Here is a 20726-nt window from a genome sequence, read left to right as displayed (position 1 = left end):
TTTCTTGTGAAAATCCTGATGCGGCCCAGCCTCACCCAGACTCCGCCTCCAGCGGCCCCCGGCTGAATTGAGTTTGAGACCCCTGGTCATAACGGTTCAGACCGAACCTTTCTGAACAGGAACTGTTCTGACAAAACAGTTTAGGAAGTTTATGTTGCACTCCTAAATGTGTTAATGTGTCAATCATCCTGTTGAATTTCTTTAGTATGTCAGCAGATTTTTTTGTTTTTTTAAAGGGCACCTTTCCATCTTTGCTCAAAAATCAATTTTCAAACCAGTTGTTCTAATTCGTCACTCACATTTACCCGGAATTATATTAGAAAAACTTTATTAGTCCCCCAAGGGCAATTTAGTTAAAAGCAGTTCTCCAGCACATGACATAAGACAACAAACAACACAGTAAAAACCAAATCTAAACAAATAAATAAACTAATAAAAGTACAATTAAAGGATAAAAGGCTAGGAACAGGTACCTTCTACACTCGGGTGTGTTCACTTTGATTTAAGAGCTTTATGGCATTAGGGATGAAAGATTTGGAGTACCTGTTAGTTTTGCTGGAGGAATATAACGGCGACCTGAAGGCATCTTTAAAAAACTGGAAGACGGGACATGTTTATGTGTTAAATGATGTTGATGATATACTCGTCTGCTTGTGCCATTCTCGGATAGGTCCGGATCCATTCCAACATGTCGTGTAGATTCCTCACCAGGGTGTTCTTTGGTCTGGGCCGCTGCTCAAAGTTTGAACTCTAAACAGAACGAGCGTTCCTTGGCCATCACTACACACACACCACAGAAAGCCGGCGTCTGTACGAGCTGGGGAAGCTCGTGATGCTAGCTGATCACTGCTACCTTCATGGAAAAAAGTGTTTGTGTTAGCCTGGGGGCGGGGCTGGCAGCACAGACTCTTCCAATAAGGGGGTGATCTCACTTATTTACGTCACGCGATGAGAACCCGCTCGTTTTCGTGGGTATGGGAGAGGCTGCTGCTAAGAGTGGTGTTTTTTAGAGGATTACTCAGAAATGTGTGAACGAATGAATAAACCGCTTTAGGGTTCTTTGCAGGCAGGAATGAACATTATAAAACACTTCAAAACTCAAGAAGTTGATTTTTCATGATATAGGCCCTTTAATATCTGCCATCTCGTCACATCAGATTCTGAATAAAGACATAAAAATATAACTTTCACATGATTTGAATCTATTTGAAACTGCCTGAGGCTCTGGAGTTATTGTAGGGAAAGCACTGAGCCAAACTGTTTGTAGGGATGAACGGGAAGTTTGTTCCTCACAAATGATCTGCTGTTTGTTGACACAGAAACCTTCGACCTGGTCCTGCGGGGGAACGGCTTCACTCTGGGCCGCAGCAACCAGGGCGTGGTCTGCAGCTTCATAGTTAACCAGCAAACCTTCAGTAAGTGACAATGCACCAGCACAGACTTCAGTCTGCAGACCATCACATACAGGGACGCAAATAAGTGTTTGAACATCCTGTGATTTAGCAGGTTCTCACTCTCATAAATCAGGGAAGGTCCTAAATTGAGTTTGAGACCCCTGCTTTAGAACATAAAGTGCTGCAGAACTTTGAAGATGGAAAAACTGTGGAGAACATGTTCAGGATTTGTTGTTAAATGATCCAAAACAAAAACATAGTAAAAGGAAGAATTGTGTTTCAATCTGAGTCGTTGGCTTGATTTGTGAATTTAACCACCACTGAATTAACAATCCACAGCCCTATCGTAAGAAGCATATCAAGGTTCTGGAGTGGCATAAACCCAATCTTTAAAGGGAGCTCAAACTGGTTTTTAGCAACAGCCCAGAAAACTGACTGATCTAGAGAAGAAGTGTGGAGGAGTGAGCCAGAATCCCTCCTGGAGTGTGTCAAACCCAGTGAAAACTACAGGAAATGTTTGATCACAAACAAAAGCTACTGTACCAAATACAGGGCTCTAGAGTGCGACTGGATTTTTCAATGGTGCGCTTAAAAAAATCTTGCTCGCACCGATTCACTCAGCCGTTCTGGGAGGAGAAGGAAAGAATATTATTACTATTTTTTAAATTTAACCCTCCGAATAGAGGGGTCCAAAGTCCACCATCGCGAGGCTGAACCGTGTCGTGATGAGAAGCTCTTTTCTTCATGTGTGTGCGCTCTGAACCATGGAAGTTTACATTTAAATGTAAGTAATGGCTTTTTAATGTAGCATGACCTTTTAGAAGCTATAAAACCACTGTTGTTATGGATATTCATGTGGTGGAAACTCCGCGCCAAAGCTAGCGGACCGGCAATTACTGATGACGTCATCGAACGGAAGTCACGTCCGAAATATTAGACACTAATTTTTCATCACTCTCCGTTTGGAGGGATAAGTAAAGGGGAAGGGAGAAGGGAAGAATTTGGATTGGGCCAGTTACCTGTGAGCGCTGTACGTTAGTAATATTTAGTTTATTTTATTCATAGCAAAACAAGAAAAAAAAAACACTTTTCTCCATCTCAGAATCAGTTGATTCACGGGGATAGCGTGAACAGTAGAACGTTTATGGTAAGTCAAAGAGCCAGTTATACAGGTGTCACTAGGACATCATTGGTGTCTTAGGATTAACTACTGTGACCCTGCAGTGGAAATCTTAAAAACAAATCCATCAATGCAAAACAAAATAAAAAGATCAGAAAAGATCTCAATGACAATTAAGAATGGAAGCAAATAATTATAATAAAAAAACAAGTTTTAGAAATCAAAATTCCACAAACCAAAACAATTCCACAAAAAAACAAGAAAATGAAAGTAAATTTCAGAAATAAAAATGAATTGTTAAAAAATGAAGCAAAAAGAAACCTGTCTGATTGGATGACCTTCATCCATCCTTTGTCAGATGCTTGTTTGGCATGAAGCCTTAAACCACACACGAGTGTTACTGCTGACCCAAACATGCTGCTGTCAGAGAATGTTTTTATTCAGGACATTCCTGTGGAGGGATTCTGGGTCTGTAGTGATCACAAAACCTTCACAAGTTTTATTTATTTATTTAGCTTAAAGTCCTGCTCTGTGAAAGCATTTTAAAGTCCAACTCAAACTATATTCGGATCAATCTGTTCATTATCATTCTGTTTTTAGCCAAAACCTAAAATCTTCTCGTTTTCTAGGACATAGTTTCTGCAGAGCAGCAGGAGTTGGGTGTGGGCAGGACAGTTGGTGTGAAGTAACCCCACACTGATATCTCATGAAATCTTTGTTTATTTCCTCTCCCACTAGCTTACAGCCCCTCACACCCCAAGCTAACATTACAGAGCAACACAACAGTGATCATTTTTAGAGATATCCAGACGTAGAGTATGATCCAGATACCAGCTCAGACCAGGAAAACCAAGACGTTCATGGATCTATTTGTCTGTATGGATGCATCAAAATGGAGCAGAGCAGAGAGACTTGGGTCCACCCATTTGACCTGCCGTCACAAATTTAAGCTTTTCAAACTGTGAGTTTTTATTTGAATAAAATAAATACTCAGAAATTCTGTTTTAATCTTAAAAACAAAAAATATGTTCTCTATCATGAGAAAAATGCTACAAGATCGGGTTAAAAACAATTTTCATTGAAGTGAGTCTTTAAGCACCAAGTTAATGTAATTTATCAATAATATAGAATCATGTTTCAAATAAACTGCTGTAATGCCACTTTGTAAGTTAATACCATGCTGACATTGACAACAATTATAAAGGAAAGCGGCCATATAAAACTGCTGAGTTAAATACAATGTGGTCGAGAAGGTCGGTGCACCAAACTTTTGTGCTGGTGAACCTAAGAAAAAAAAGTTAGGTGTACCAGTGCAAAAAAGTTTGTCTAGAGGCCTGCAATATTAACATTGATTGTATTAGGTGTTCACATACTTATTTGCAGCAGTAGCAAACAAATACATTATTTTAAAAATAGAATAGAACGTGATTTCCAGATTTTTTTTTAGATTATGTCTCTCACAGTGGACATGCTTTCAGACCCCTCTATGATTTCCAAAATCACAGGGTTATTTTCCTCAGTGTCTGAGCTGTGACAGCCGTCCTCCATCACCTCTACCATCTCCACCTTTATCACTCTCAAAGGTCTTCATTCTTTGCTCTGCTGTTTGCCTACAGTTAGAAATGCTGTTTTTGGACAGCGTGTGGGGAGTGCAGAGTGATTACTTCTCAAACTGCCCAGCCTTTAGTCTGGCAGGAGTTGTTTCCGCCGGCAGCTTCAAACCTGAGAAAGCCTTCTCCACAATTCCCATAATGCCCACTGACGTCCAGAGAGGAGCAGATTTGATCAAACCCATGCTTCCTCTTCGGCTCCCAAACTGCTCTTTCATCTCCTTTAAAGAAACCAGCGGGTCACATGACTACTGGGTTTGCCCATCTTTGTATGCACAGTCTTTGGTTCTCTTAACATGTTGTAGTGCATGGTGGGAAGTAAATTAATTTGTCAACATAAAGCAAACATTTGGTGGTTTTCATAATAAAAGCCTTTTCTAACGAGACTGTAGGTACATTCCTTCATTTGGTTTCCTTAAAGCTTCAGAGGAGCTGAAACTTGACCCTGGAAAAAGTTTTTTTGCATCTCGACCTGTGGGGCTGAGAAAACCCTGATGCAGACCCCATCCCCGCCTTCTCTGCTTCATCTAAATTCAGCAGAAGAAAGAAGGCCACGCAGGTCGCTCTGCTCCATATTTTGAGCTCACAGTCTGTTCTGTTGAGAATCCTTTTTCAGGAAGCAAATGGGATTTGGCACCACAAGTCGAACTTTAAAGCTCTCATTTGGCTGTAGGATCTGTGGAGTCGGCTGCTGCCAGTGACGCCACGTCCATCCTTCACGAGTTATTTTTGATTCTCATCATTTCAGTTCCACCAGAACACTTGAACATATTTTTTGATTTAAAAAAAGAACTTCTTCTGAATTAGGAAGTGGCCATTAGCAGATGTCTTCGTGTTAGTCCTTTCTCAGTTTGGGCTGTCTCACATTCGCCCACTTGGGGCTATTTATTCCCTTATTGGCTTTTGCATGTGTTCAGTCCAGACCTTTTTAGCAGTGGGGCACCTTATAATTATGGACATGCATCATGGCAGCTATGGAGCACATGCCACATATGTGAAGCAGATGCTACAGCCCTCTCAATCATCCAACCAGTTGGATCCCAGTGTTGAAAAAACAGGCAGAAAATAAGGCAGTAAGCTCAGTGGCTGCTTTTGTCACCACCACCACCCTCCCCCTATCACACACAGTTTTCTACTCATTGAAAAGAATTCAAAGCCATCAAACAGAGAAAGGAAAGAATGTCTGTGACAGTAATCATGAATCCTGGTGCGGTTTTCACCAGATTTTCCTCCACATGTGGTGGAACGGAGCTGGAGATAACGCTGCAAACAAATGGGATTTGTTTTTGTTTTTTTCTTTTTTGTATTTAGTGATTTATTCCAGGATTCAGGGGCTGCATGGTGGTGCAGTGGTTAGCACTCTTGCCTCACAGTAAGGAGGCCTCGGTTCAAATCCCGGCTGGATGACCTGGAAACAGAACCACCAATGGGGACCTTTCTGTGTGCATGTTCTCCTCGTGCATGTGTGGGTTTTCTCTGGGGACTCCGGCGCCCTCCCACTGTCCAAAAACATGCTTCGTAGGTTAATTGGTGACACTAAATAGCCTCTAGGTGTGAATGTGAGTGATTGTGGTCCTGCAACAGACTGGTGAGCTGTCCAGGGTGTATCCTGACTTTGGTCATGATTGGCCGGGTTAGGCTCCGGCACCCCACTGACCCCAAAAGGAACAAAACTGGATGGCTCTGGGATTCCTAATCTGACGCCTGCGATCTGCTTTGCCTTCGTTTCTGACATTGACTGCTTTTCTATGAAGTTTCTGTGATTGTTTAGAAGAAACTGCCCCTGAGAAACCCACAGTGACACAAACCTTCACCTCGTCAAATCCTCCTGTAACCCTCAGGTTTCTGCAGAGCTGAAACAGGGTTTGTGTCCAGGGGAAGCACCCAGCACTGAACCTCCTCTGTGGAGCAGTAACATGTTCCTACCCTGAAAGGGATGTTTCTCATCTTAGCTTTTTCAGACATGGATGCAGAAATCTGTAAGAACTTGAAGCTCGTGGAGCCAACAGAACTACATCCTCTGCAAAAATCAGGACTGGGCTGGAGCTTAGCCAGAACCTCATTGTTCGGGTCCTTTTTTGCTCTACAGATCCATCCACGGCAGAACTAAGCCCACTTAAGAAGTTTGGAGCGCCAACATCAGTTTTTTTTCAGTCCACCATGCAGGATTTGGATTAATCTCAGACTGGAAAGTCCAGGACTGTGGTTCTGCTAGTCATGCAGACGGTTGTTGTTTTTCCAGATCACAAACCGAGCGCCGTCCAGAACAGTTACCTGCTGTGCCCCGCTCCCAAGCTGCAGGAGGTTGGACAGTAAGTACTTGTCACCTCTTTGTGTGTGTGCATGAGCGTGTGCACGTGTGGATGCTCTGCTTCCATCTCTGACCCCTCCTGACAGAACACCAACTCTGTGTTTCTTCTTTCCTACATCAGAAGTCCTCCCCATAAATATAAACTATAAATATTTGTCGTGTGTGGAATCGCAGCGCCGCTGGCACCACACGCAGGCTGGATAAACTTTGAAGGTTTTATGGATGTATGTACGGTGAGATATTGGCAGGAAGACGGCAGAGATGTGTGAACGTTTAATGACAGACGTCACATCTACATTTGTATCAGGCTGTCTCAGCTGATTTCATATGTTCTTTAGGGGACACAAATGCTTCCTCTGTGGATTTTTTGCATCATGAAACGCTCAGAACTTCATTTCCTGTGCTGATTTCTGTCCGTTTTATTCTGCTTCTATTTGTTTCCTGCCTTCTCTGCTCTGATGTGTTGTTCTGCAAATAAACGGCGCCTCTAAAGCGTCTGTGTGTTAAACAGTGCAGACAGAAAAACAGCGTATACATACAACCCACCGAGGCAGAGTAAACACGTGTTTATTCCAGGCTGCGACTTATAGCTTAAATGTAACGGCATCTTTTATAATCCCAAACCACAACAGATGATTGCTGAGGCATTTTAGATGGAACAACAGATTTGAATGTCCCTGCTGACTGCAATCCCATCAAAAATGTATGATTATGCTGCTGCTGCTTCCAGCAGCTCTAAAGAGATTATCTATCATATGATGATGAAGATGTTGTGAGCCTGACCTCTGTTGATCTGCCCAGACTCACCTGTAGTTGTAGCTTGGGGCTGAGTGCAGACTGCTGGAGCCCTCTTAGGCGTCAGTGTGATCTGTGTCTGCCCCTGAAGCAGCGTTTACAACCAGTTCTCAGTTTCACAACACAGACGCACCTTCAACAAAGCAAACCTCTTTTTTAGCTAGTGCTGCCACGATTAGTCGACCAATCGACTATTAAAATAGTCGACAACTAATTTAATAGTCGATTAGTCGTTACTTTATATTATATGGAGTCAGAGTGTAGTAAAGTTCAAAGTTATGATGGTACTCTATTAGCTTTTTGGAATATTTTGGCATTTGTTAAGGTTTTTAAGGCTATTTTGAAGTTTAGCTAATATTTTAGCAACATGCTAGCTATTTAAGCTAATTTTGGTTTTTAGGCTATTTTGGAGTTTGCTAATATTTCTGTTACTTGCTAGCTGTTTTGGCTAAGATAAGTTTTTTCCGTTTGTTTTTAAGCTATTTTGGAATTAAGCTAATATTTTAGCTAAATGCTAGCCATTTTGGCTAATTTAGGCTTTTTTGTTGTTGTTGTTTTTTAGACTATTTTGGAGTTTAGCTAATATTTCAGCTACATGTTAACTGTTTTGGCTAACTAAGGCGTTTTTGTTTTTAGGCTAATTTGGCATTTAACTAATATTTTAGCTGGCCATCAGCTTCAGTGTTTTTTGCCATCTATTTCAGCATCTTCAGGGGTCAAATTCAGTTTACAATATATCTAGTTTTTAGTTAGTTTAAAGATAATGATGGTTAAGACGTTGATTGAAGTTTTGAATTTAAAATGCCCTTCACTTGGGCTTGGGCTTTTGTTAGACATTTTATGTTACAGCCTTTTATTGTTAAGTTTCTCTCAATACAATGTTACAAAATAAAGTATTTCTGATGAAATCTAATAATTTTGCCATTCTTGTTTTCATAATTAGTACATTTTTTTCCTAAAAAAGGCCACATATTAATTTGCGATTAATCGCGAGTTAACTATGGATAAAATGCAATATCGCGATTAAAAATTTTAATCGCCTGACAGCTCTAGTCAGGAGTATAGATGTGGATGTACTCTTGGATGTTTGAAGGTAATCAGTGAATTGAATGTGTCAGTACATTCCAAATTCTAAACTTGAACTGCTAGTCCAGCAGTATTTCAAAGATTTGGTGAGATCTTCTTTGTCTGAAGTCTCAATCCGGCATCTCTTCAAGTGGCCGACAAGACCCGACTTGCCTGTGACATGACGTGCCCACCATTTGCAAAATGTCTGCTTAATTAACTCTTGGCTGCCGACGGTGACCCATTAAGTAGTTATCTGGTGCGAGTGATGAGTAAACACATCTGCTGGAGAGGCCCTAAAAGGATGTGCGACAGATGCAGCCATTCCCTTTTCCATGCTCCCCGTTTAAATAATTCACTGTGCTCCGGCGATCCCTGCAGCCCAGACCACCTGCACGGAACGCCAGAGCCCAGAAACTTCCGTCTCCATCCATCTGTCTGCATCTGCTTCCTCACCACTGCTGCGCCGGGCTCTCCACCGACACGACTCCAGTCAGCCGTACCGGAACGCCACTGCACATTCCTGCTCCTCCTCTCCATCTCTGGGATCACGTTTAGTAACTCGGGGGTGGGGGGTGGGGACACCTCTCAGACATGGATTTTGGGATATTTCAGATGGAGCCTTCCTGTCAGTTCCAGTGCACAGCTGCAGCTTCCAACCTCACTGCGGGGAGCGCCTCATCCGGCCGCATAGTCCAGGAATCTGGGGTCCTCCTGTTGGCATTGAAGCTATGTAGCAGCACTCCTGGGGGTGGGTGGGGGGGCATCATCTGTGCTGACAGCTGTGGCATCCGGCTGAAATGCTGGCATCTGCTGACATGCACCCTCCACCCCCCAGTCCTTCCCTGGTTTCCTGTCTAGAGACTTGAGCACCGAGCCAGAGCTGCGATGGCCATTGGGAGGTTGCTCCACATCCCTCCATTATTTCACCACGACAATGCAGGATTGACCATGGGAGGGGGGGGCAGGTACAGCAGCTGAAGCTAAAGTTGGTTAAGATCCTGCATCTCCTGCGCCTCTGCTGCAGTCGGCAGCTCGGCTCAGTCTACTGCAGGAGGAGACGGGTCACAGCTAGACCGGGGCACGCCGCAGCGCCAGAATTGGCTTTACACTTCTCTATTTCAGCTCTGAACTGTTTTCATTGCTTTTGCTGAGAGATTGAGTAAATTTGTTCCTCAAATTTACAAAAAAAACAAAAAAAACAATTTAGTTTATATAAAAGTTTAGTTTAGATAACAGTTTTTGCAAAATAAGTAATACAAACTGAGCAAAAGGTCAAGAAACTTTTGCCCGAAAAGTACAAGATTCAAGGAAAAATAGTTTCTGGGTTTCTTTAACCTTTTTCAGATTCTTGAGGATCTTGAGGATCTGCTGGAATTAAATCAAAATCAAATCAAATCAAATTTTATTTATAAAAGCGCCTTTCATACTCAGAGCAACTCAAAGCGCTTTACAATTAAAAACAAACATACACGGTAAAAGCCCAACCCACCCTTCACACACACACACACACACACACACCCCCACCCTCCCCATAACACTCACACCCATGACCCCACACACAAAGAATACTTATAATAAATAAATAAAAAACAAGCTTGTAAAATAAACTTAAGGCTTGGCTCTGCTGTGAGGAAACAGTATTGAGGATTCTATCATACCAGGAGCCAGCTCGGTCAAAGGAACATCGCCACGGCACCCACCCAGACCGGGACAACAACAGAGTCCACTCCACAGCTGTGAGGCTGCAGTGCAGGACTCCAGCCGCCCCTGCAAGGGCGAGAACCACGGCAACGACCCCAGACCAAGCAGACAAGACCTGATATGATAGATCCCACAGGAAACACTGGGGGTAAAATGACAGTAAGATAATAGAATTAAATACATAAAATGTATGTAAAATAAATAACATTGAAATTGAGATTAAATACATAAGATATGAAATAAAATCCATAAAGAAGAAAGATAAATGATTGAATAAATAAATTATTAAAAACTAATTTAATAAATAGGCAGATAAGATCAACTAAAAGCAGAGTTAAAAAGGTGGGTCTTGAGCCTTTTCTTAAAAACCTCTATGGTCTCTGCGGCCCTGAGACTCTCCGCAGGCTGTTCCAGAGGTGAGGACCATAATGGTAGAACGAAGCCTCACCATGAGTTTTGGTCCTCACCTTAGGAACAACTAACAGGCCGGTGCCGGAGGACCTCAGGGTCCGCGAGGGTTCATACTTTAAAAGAAGATCATTGAGATAAGAAGGCCCAAGACCATGAAAACGTTTATAAACCATTAAAAGGATCTTAAAATCAATCATAATCATTATCATGTTAATTAAAAAAAATACAGTAATTAGACAAACAAACACTGGAGCTCAGGTGTTAAAAGGTTAAAGAACGTTACATCTCGTATATAAAGATTGGTTTTGGTGGAGTAAATCCTTTCTTCTGCTTCACTGTAGTTTCCAAAGACAAAACAATAAATTGACGGAGAAAACTGATGGAAAAGATGGAGCCTGAAGGGAACTCCTGGAGTTACAGTCCTCTCTTGAGTAAAATCTTCATTCCAAATGAAAAGACAGACTCTCCAGGAATTTGCGATGCTGCAATCCCAACTATTAACGCAAATTTAAGCAAAGATGAGATTTGTTGTGCACCTTGCTACTTTTTATTTTTACCACAACTTTGCTGCATCATTCTACCGTGACAACAGTCATGGATGACGACACAGCTTTGTGACTTTTTCCCTTCTGACTTCTTCCCGGGTTGGGTCAATGTGAGCAGCGAAGACCAAAAGTTCATTTTGGGTTTCACAGTTCTATTCAAGTTAAATGACAGCACAACAGCATTGTATATGGTGATGGTGCTCTTTTTTTCCTAGTGCACATGTCACAATAAAAATAGTTGGAATATGAGAATTTTAATTTTTTTTTTTATTTACATTTTTAGGCGCCTTTCAAAAAAAATCATGTTAAAAAATATTGCAACTTTTGTCGCAACTTTTCACCACCTAGTTTTCTAGGCCGCAACAATCATAAAAATCTGCAGCGGGTCTACAAAGAGTCTGCCGATTCGTTGGCAATTTTTCCAGAAATAAATGGAGACCAGTCTTTGCAGAAACTCAAACCATTGAGTTCCTAAAGTTTCCGTCACTCCGGGCTCAGTCTGAATCCTTTAAATGGGGTTTTGGAGTTTATGTCACTTCCTGAGTGGCACATGTTTCAGTGTGGGCTACAGTTCTCATCTGGAGAGCAGGCTTCATGAAGCCACCTATCCCTGGCTCAGAGTGATGGCTCCTGGATGCCAAGTGACATGCCTCTCATATGTTCTGTCCTCAATTATTCAGCCTCTTAATTCTCACGTCTTTAAGGGAAGTTTGAAAGCCATTAACGCTGCCATCGTCAGCTACTCCAGCTGTGTGGCATCAGTAAAGCTTAGCATCACGGCGAGCCAGCTATATGACACATCACAGAGGGGTAAAGTTTTTCCAGTGTGGAGTGCCTCTGCTGCTCAACTGGTGTCCCTGGAAACCCCAGCCTTTTTGTGTCCAGATGCTGATGGATCCCTGAGCTCTGCCACAGTCTGGCCTCTCATCTCTCATTCAGCTGCAGCTCTCTCCTCACTGTCACTGCAGAAGAGTTAAATGACAGTCACCGCTCTTTTTTCAATTATTCATCCTGCTTTTCTCAAAGCGTTCGGTCTCCCGTCGTGATTCTTTCAAACCCAGTAATTTGTTTTCATTGCTAACAAACCATGCAACAAAGAAAGCAGCTTCTGTTCAGCTTAGTTTCCAAACTCAAGAAAATTAGAACGCAAAGATCAAAGCCCCATAAATGTTCTGATGAGTTAGGGAAGGGTCTTCTTTAGTCAAACACATATTTGTCTGCGTTCTCACAGAGAAGAAGCAGAACATTTTCATGTCTCACTCCAGTTTTAGTACTAGATTTGTATCTGATCCCCCCGCACCACACACACTCCTTTATATATAGTACGGTCACCAACACATCGGGGTTGTTGGTGTAGCTTTAATTGGAGCTTTCCCCTTTTCCACAAGGTCAAGTCCACCTCCAGCTCCAGTATTTGCCTCCTCACCATCACCATTGTGGATGTCAGCCTAACTCATTTTCTTTACTTTTGAGGTGAAATAAAAGTCTTGTGACACCTCAGTCAGATGTAAACAATGTATTTATTGGGGCGACAGTGGCTCAGGTGGTAGATGGTGGTGGGTCGGCCAATGATCGAAGGATAGGCGGTTCGATTCCGGCTCCCGCCAGCCAAAATGTCGTTGTGTCCTTGGGCAAGACACTTAACCCTACTTGCCTCCAGTGTGGCTCCACTGGTGTTTGAATGCGTATGAATGTTCCGGTGATGGTCAGAGGGGCCGTAGGCGCGTACTGGCAGCCACGCCTCTGTCAGCCTGCCCCAGGGCAGCTGTGGCTACAGTAGTAGCTTACCGTCACCAAGTATGAATGAGGTGTGAATGAATAATGGATATACAATGCAAGCACTTTGAGCGCAGATAAATCTAATCCATTATTATTATTATTATTTGTCTGATCTACTCAAAGGGAACTCAAAGCTTTCTTAATTGCATCTGTGTTTAACAGTAAATCCAATAAAAGCTGAGAAATCTTTTAAGGAGAAAAAAGATCAGCTTGTTCTCATTGGTAAAGATGATTGTTAACTTTGACTTCTTGCTTTGTGCCAACATCCCACCCACAACCTTAAAGAGGAATTTCTAATGAATTCCTGCTGCTCCGGAGGAAGTCAGTCAAGACCCGGGGGCCGGATCCGGCCCTCTGGGTAATTCTATCTGGCCTCCAAATCATTTTATTTTATTCTTATTAATGACCTGATGTTGTCTTGCTCTCATTTCTATTTCTAACTTGTATAATTTTGACAAAATATATTTTTTATGGATAGTAAAATATTGGAAGTTATTTAAGGTTTAAATTGATTTTTTCTGCAATAATATTCCTGTCTGTTTTTATTATTCATAGTGATGTTAAAAAGTTACATTTTTTTTTCCTTTTTGGCTTTAAACAGTGTAATAGAGTTACACTGATTCTTGATCACTTTGAGTCACCTGACTCAAAATATTAAGCAAAAACTTGCCTTCAGCCAAAAACCCCTAAAAAGTGTTAAAGTGTCTGTTTTAAAGTTTAAAAAATGTAGTTTTAGTGTGTTCAATATTTATCCTGTTCAGCCTGCAATCTAAGATGTGTTTTGGATTTCGGCCACCTGTGTGATTGTGTTTGACACCCGTGTTCTAGAAAATGAGACAGTTTTTTTTTATTTTGGCTGAAACGGGCAAAGTCTCAATTGAAAGAGCACTGGGAACGCTTGTTTAGAGTGAGATTTTCAGGGGGGTCTTAAAGGAGCCCCGCTTCTAAGGTATCAAACACCTGTTTGAGCTGGAATTTATTGAAGACGTAACACAATTGGAAGATGTATTATGAATTTTTTTTGCTGATCACCACTAGCATTGTGGAGAAATTAGGTGTTTGTGTTAGACTGGGGGCTGAGCTGTAAGAGCAGACTCTTCCTGAAAGGGGCGGTCTCACTAAGTGACATCAGCATGTGAGGACCCGCTCATTTTCATAGGTAAGGGAGGGGGTGGTGCTGAGAGTACTAGATTACTCTTTAATGCATGAATGGATTAAATTTACCGCTTCAGGGTTCTTTATAGTGAGGAATGGACAGTAGAATACACTTAAAAGCTCAAAAAGTTGTTTTCATGGTATGGCTCCTTTAAGAGAAAGGTTGACTTTTACGAGTCTCTTTGTTTTAAGAACATTTTAGTCTTTAGTAATCACAGTTGTCTTTCTTTTCTTTTAGTGAACATGCACAACAGGAGCACAAACACAAACCTTTGGGTAACATGCAAATGGATTTTCCTTCTTGTCTTGCTTACTGTGGATTTTTTTATATCACAATATAGTTTTTTCCATACTGTGCACTAACAATAAATATCACCATATAAACCAAATAACTATTTTTTGTCAAATTTGAGCACTCTGGCTCATAACAAATATGTAATAAACAGCAGGTTATTTAGATTTAAATGTTTATTTCCTATCATACTTTAAATGTAACAGATGCACTGATGGAACATGATGCAAACATTTTTTTCATAAGCCGAATTATAACACTATTTTAAACAGAAATAGATAAGGTATTTTATTATTAAACTTTTTCTGGGTTTTTTTCTAAGAAAATGAAATGGCATAAAATAATTTTATAAATTGTATGAACATGTCTAACTGTAAACTCAAACTCAAACAGGTTTAGAACTCAAGTACAGATTAACTAGAGATTTCCTAATTCTGCCTCTAGGTCATCATATTTTATATTAAATCATGACAAAAACAGCCTGAAAACAGTCAAATGTTTTGGATTATTGTTAATATATAATCACTAACATTCAAACTGCACCTTTAAGGGGCAGAACATTGAGCACATCGGACAAGTCAATTTTTTCAATGTTCTATGAATTAATCTTGTATTTATCTGCTGTTTCTTAAAGGCCGGTCCATGAAAATACTGTCCAACATTAAAGCGGTCGCTGCTTTAAGTGAAGCAGCTTCATCCTCCATTTTTGACAGGATTGCATTCAGAATCACAGCATGTTCTGCCGTTTTATCACCCGAACTAGATGCTGAACAGTGAAGTGACTGCGGGATGGTCACTGTGTGTTTAACTCGCGTGCAGTCAGACGGTGAAGGAGGACACGACAAAAGAAATTCACCAAAAGAAGATCTACTTAGATGCGAACAATTCATCACCATGTGGTGACTAACCCTCTAACTTTTAATCTCCAAAGAGGAGAAGATGCTCACAACTGGTGAGTGTTTTTCAGACCCTTCAAAATAAAAGTTTATCACAATAGACTAATTTCCTATCGCGAAAAAGTTCTATCCCGATATTAGTCATTATGTTTTATTGCCCAGCCCTACTTTGAAAGATCCTCACATCTCACATCTCACATCACATCTCAACCCCACAAACTAAATCAAATGTCGTCCTCCTCCATCCTGACCAACGTCCTTCATGTTGGCTTTATTTCATCGTGTCTATTTACTTTCAAATGTTTCGGCTAAGCAGCTCCTCTTAGGCATTGGTCAAAGTTACTGAAGAATAATTAAAATCACCCACTTATATGTAATGGGGGTACATTTCAAATGACAAATGACACCAAGTGCAGTATTTCGTTTTGAATTCCCACACCTGTTTCTTGCATACAGCACGCTTTGTCCTACTAACATGATCCATCCCGCAGGATTCCTGCAGGAATCATGTGATCCACCTCTGAAGAAACTCTAACCTCACATCAGATGAATAAACAAAGCCAGTTAAAGGTCCAGTTGGACGGGTCAGAGTGCCTCCTCTTTTGAAGTTGGTAGAAGTTCCTCTGTAAAGGGAGTGGGGTAAACACACCGAGGTGTTCAGACTCCCCTGCATAGTAATGGACACATGGTTTGGTTGCTCATCTGTTCAGAACCACAGGAGGATTGGTGGCCCCGGGCGCTGCCTCAGGCACGGGTCCAAAGTAAAGAGAGCGCTCCTGTTATTATTCCACAGGCCCGTTAGAGAGGCAGCCTGGCCTCTCACAGCTGGAGCTTCAGCCCGCGCCGCCACTGTGAAGCGTCTCGCTCCGTTTGCTGGATTCTCATTAAACCTGCAGTAATTGGATCCACCATAATAATAATAGACAGCCATAATAGACATATGGAAATTGCGGTGCCGTTCATCATTAGGCCTTTAATTGTGCCCATTTTAGCTTTAGCATTTTCCCTCTAAATAAGTCATCCGAGTTCATGGGAGCAGAGTCAGTTTACTTCACCCACACACACACCCACGGCTCAGATAATGAGAGCTGACCCCTCCCTCCGGCCTGACCACCCTCTTATTATTTCACATGAACAGTTTTTGTTGTGTTTTGACTCTGTACTTTGAAAATCCCTCCAATTATCCTCAGTTATGTGACAATTATTCCTACATTCTTCAAAATCTCATTTTGTTGTTGTCAGTTCAATACAGATCAGGTTATAAAGGCGGGAAATAAAAATGAAAACATGCAGAAAGATCCAACCCAGTGACATTAATAATGTGAGTCCTCCCTCTGATGATGACGAATCAACTAAACTCCAGAGAAAAACTAAGTTGGCGTAAAATATTCGTCACACCTTTGCTTTGTTTCATGTTATTTCTACATTAGGGCTGATGCTAAACGCTGCCTGTTTTCCGGCTCTCCCAGAGCAGTTTGCCTGAACACACCTTATCTCAGTGGTCAGCATCAAGGCGTCCTGACAGAGCTGGAAACGGGCAGGGTGGTGGCTCTGAGCAGCAGGGTCGGCCCGCCCTGCTTTACATGAATCATCTCTGCAGAAGAGGCCAGGATACTAACGATAGATACTTTGCAGGACGATGGACGTTCTCATCAGCCTGAACAACGGCACGTCCTTCATCAGCAGCGCCTACACCATCACAGCCTCCACCTGCGTAAGTCACACTCTGTCCTGAAGCGAGACCTAAAACAATCCCTTCAAAATGATCGTTTCAACCACACCGATCCAGCATTTCTTTCTACACGCTTAGTTTCATTCATTCTCTTAGAAAGGAGTGATTAAAGAAAGTATATTTTAGACTAAAATAAAAAAATCATCACAGCTCATTAATTCCAGATAAAAGAAAAACAAAACATTGATTTGTATTTGTGGCTGAAAGAGCTCTACGGAGATGCAAAAATCTACCAAGAATTAGGAAAAGAAATGTGGAAATCAGTATCCATGTGGAGATCAGACGGGATGGAATTTTTGGGTTTGGCCAGTAATGACAGAGATGCTCCTGAACACACAGTAGTGGTCCTGGATTGAACCTTTTATCCTTTTTTAGGTCTGAACTTGAAGCAGCTGCTAAAAAGTAACATTAGAAGAGTAGTTCCAGAAATGTCATAGATGAACATGTTTTCCTTTAAGATCTTTTGTAGCTTCAGTGTAAGGTTGAACCTTACTGGCACAGGAATTCTTTAAGAGCTCAGCAGTTTTCCAATGCAGAAACTCAATGACACTAGAGGAAATAATGTGAAGAGAGATTCAAATAAATCAAACCCCTTTTTTTATTTCTCCTTCCCAGCCATTGGGATGCAGTAGAACAGTGTGAACAGACACAGTCTGTCTGAACTCCTGTCGTACAGATTCTTCAGACAGAACAATTCCTGCTGCTCTGTCTCTGTCTCTGTCCTGTGCTGGTGCACGTGGACGTGCACAGACTGCATGAAGCTACTCTCCTGATCAGTTTGCATCTCTGTGGTCTGAGAGTGTGCTTCTGACTCTTCTCATTAGGAACTTTCCAGTTTGCTTTTTCCTTCAGGCTTGATGGTTTCGGTTGACTTTGAGTACATGAAGACAAGTTGATGTTGTGAAAATGTGGAACTTTTTTCTTGCATATACAAATAATGGAACTGTTTATGGAAGTAAAGAAAGCAGGAGAAATGATTTCCCCATTTAATGAAAGAACTCTCCATCTTTGATGTCATTGGGATTTTTTTCCACTTGACTTATCTTAACATCTGAAGTTGTGCTGTTTTCTGATCCAGCTGCAGTCTTTTGTGCTAGAAGGTGATGGTTTCCAAACTGGCGTCACACTGAGACTAACAGAAGTGACCTTCTTTTCTCTGCAGTCCAACGGTTTGATGGTGGTGATAATTTTCCTGGTGGCTCTGATCCTGCTGGCTCTGGGGGTGCTCTGGTGGTTTTGGCCTCTGTGCTGTACAGTGGTGAGTCTTGCTGCCTTGCTCATGGGAAACATAAAACATCTGCACATCGTTGTTGTCTGCAGAAAGTTCTCTGTGTATTACTTTTTTCTTTTACATTGAATGAGCAAGGATCCTGATAAATCCCCCTTGATCTGGTTTGTTTTGTTTTTTCACACATGGGGCTCTCAGCAAATGGACCAAACTGCCTTAAAGTTATGTAGTTTCAACATCTTCTCAATTAGGAGCACTTTTGTCCAAACAAACTCTAACCAGAATGGAAAAAGCAGGAAGAAAAAAAATGGCAGATCCCACTAGTTGTATATCTTAGTACTGGTAAATGTTTCACAGCCCAAATAGGACGAAATTTAAACATTTACCACAGCACACCTAACTTTCTGTCATGACACATAGTGATTGAAAAACACTGAATTAGAGAAGAGGAAACGAGTGGATGGCCTGGATCACAGGACCAGGAAATGTGGTTGAAACTGGAGCACTGATGGTCCCTAATGTGACCAAACCACAAAAGATCTCCAGCTTTATTATTAATCTCTTTAGCCTTCATGTAGGTTTCATGTTAGTCCTGTGTAAACAGAGATTTTCTGCAACTTACAGCAGTCTGTCACTCTCATCCTTTCCTGACTTATCCAAGCTCAGCTTTGTTTTTAACAGTTTGCTTGTAGAAAATAACAGGGCTGTTTCTGAGAACTGGGCTTGATGCAACATGAGTGCAGGTACGGCAACTTCACGTCCTGTTTGAGCTAGCACAATGCAGCTGAATATGACACAGGGTGAAAGGTCGAGTGCGATATCACTTCTTTTCAGCACAGAGACGTACACAGCAGCTGTTGATGAATAAAAAAGAATTCATAATTTAGTGGTTGATTGTTTTTTTTTCTTAGTTGTAAGACTTGTCTTGGGTTTTGTCCTCACATACATCAATTTGAATTTCTTTAACTATTATAATATATATTGCATTTTTTAGCTAGAATTGGGTGTCAAAGTTCTAATTACTCTAATTTGGACCGCACCAAAAGACCTTTGTTCTCCTTTTGAGAATGAGGATCTCTGTTCTTCTGCAGATGAACTCTGGTCCAGTTCATTTCAGTGTGAACACAGACAGACTTTCCACAGACCAAAAAAAGAAGATAACCAAAGAAGGGAATGCTTTAAGCTCCAAATGCTGTGTTTGGAGGAGAGTTAATAACCACAGCGTGAATGTGATTAGCAGGAATCATTAAATGTCTGCAGGGTTCAGGGAGAGAAGTATTTAAAGTATAAGGATTTAAAAACAAGTATTATAAGAATTTAAACATGCTGTGGTTTTGCAAGTTCCTCCTCTTAGACATTATGAAGAGCTCTGCAATGTTCTTCTTATGTACAGTGAGAGACATCAACTAAAAAAAATCTGGAAATTACGTTATATAATTTAAAAAAAAAATAATGTATTTGTATGCTACTGCTGTAAATAAGTGTTTGAACACTTGAGGAAATCAGTGTTAATATTTGGTAAAGTAGCCTTTGGTTGGGATTCCACAGGTCCAAAGTTTCCTTTAGTTATTCACTTGGTTTGCACACACTGCAGGAGGGATTCTGGCCCACTCCTCCACACAGATCTTCTCTAGATCAGTCTGGTTCCTGGGCTGTTGCTGAGAAACACATTTTGAGCTCCTCCAAAGATTTTCTTCTGGGTTTAGGTCTGGAGACTGACCAGACCCCTCTAGAACCTTGGTATGCTTCTTATAGAGCCACATCTTGGTTCTCCTGGCTGTGTGCTTCATGTCATTGTCATGTTGGAAGACCCAGTCATGAGCATCTTCAATGCCCTAATCGAGAAAAGGATCTTGTCTCATCTGATCACATGACCTTCTTCCATGAATGCTCTGGATTATCCATAGTCAACTTGAGACGGACCTGGACATGAGCTGCTTAAAGCGAGGGAACCTTCCGTGCCATCCATGATTTCTAGGGCTGTGGATCATTGCTTAGGTGGCGATCCGATTCGATTCACGAATCAAGCTCAACGATTCACGAATCGAACCACGATTCGTACTTTTTATTATGTTTATTGCCATGTGTATGTATATTTACTGGATGGATGAAAATGTAAATTATTTGTATGTAATCATCATTTATTCCTTTATTTAGAACAGGAGATCAGAATCAACAAAACTGATTAAAAAAACAAAGATTCAGATAAAAATAAATGTTGTCATTTTAAACTTTTTTTTATCAATCTTCTGATTCAGCAGTAAGACAACATAAAAAGGATAAAATCACTGCTGTTTTGGATCATTTAACAACAGAATCTGAAAATGTTCTCCACAGTTTTCTATCCTCAAAGTTCTTCAATATTTTATGTTCTAAACATCACATATTGCTGCAGAGCTCCTATGAAAAGTCTCTTTTTCACAGCAGAATCAGCTGATTCACGTTGATTACATCCTCCTTTCAGCAGCGCGAGGCTGTTTCTTCAGAATAAGTTTCGTTAATTGCGTCAAATGTTGAAGAGTTATCATAGTCAAAAGAATGTAAACACTGGAACTAAAGCTCCGATGTTAAAGCTAACACTAGTAACATTGTTTCAGAAGTTATATCTGTGAGCGGAACTTCAGTCTCAGTTTTTGAACAGAAAAAAGCTCTCGCTAGGGCCTGCCCTGACTCCGGGTGGCGCCGGTCT

The 20726-nt window shown here is 41.2% G+C and overlaps 1 protein-coding gene across 1 annotated transcript in view; it reads left to right on the top strand.

Annotated features, from left to right (window-relative positions):
* antxr2a (ANTXR cell adhesion molecule 2a) overlaps nucleotides 1-20726 on the top strand; it is a 71092-nt gene that overhangs the window by 17894 nt on the left and 32472 nt on the right. Inside the window, exons 9-12 of the mRNA XM_036213460.1 lie at nucleotides 1320-1415; nucleotides 6367-6436; nucleotides 16713-16791; nucleotides 17972-18067. Of these exons, the coding sequence (XP_036069353.1) occupies nucleotides 1320-1415; nucleotides 6367-6436; nucleotides 16713-16791; nucleotides 17972-18067 (341 nt within the window). The remainder of the gene's footprint in view (nucleotides 1-1319; nucleotides 1416-6366; nucleotides 6437-16712; nucleotides 16792-17971; nucleotides 18068-20726) is intronic.

This window comes from Oryzias melastigma, linkage group LG9, assembly GCF_002922805.2.
Source record: "Oryzias melastigma strain HK-1 linkage group LG9, ASM292280v2, whole genome shotgun sequence".
NCBI lineage: Eukaryota > Metazoa > Chordata > Actinopteri > Beloniformes > Adrianichthyidae > Oryzias > Oryzias melastigma.
This window is presented reverse-complemented; position numbering and strand designations above follow the sequence as displayed.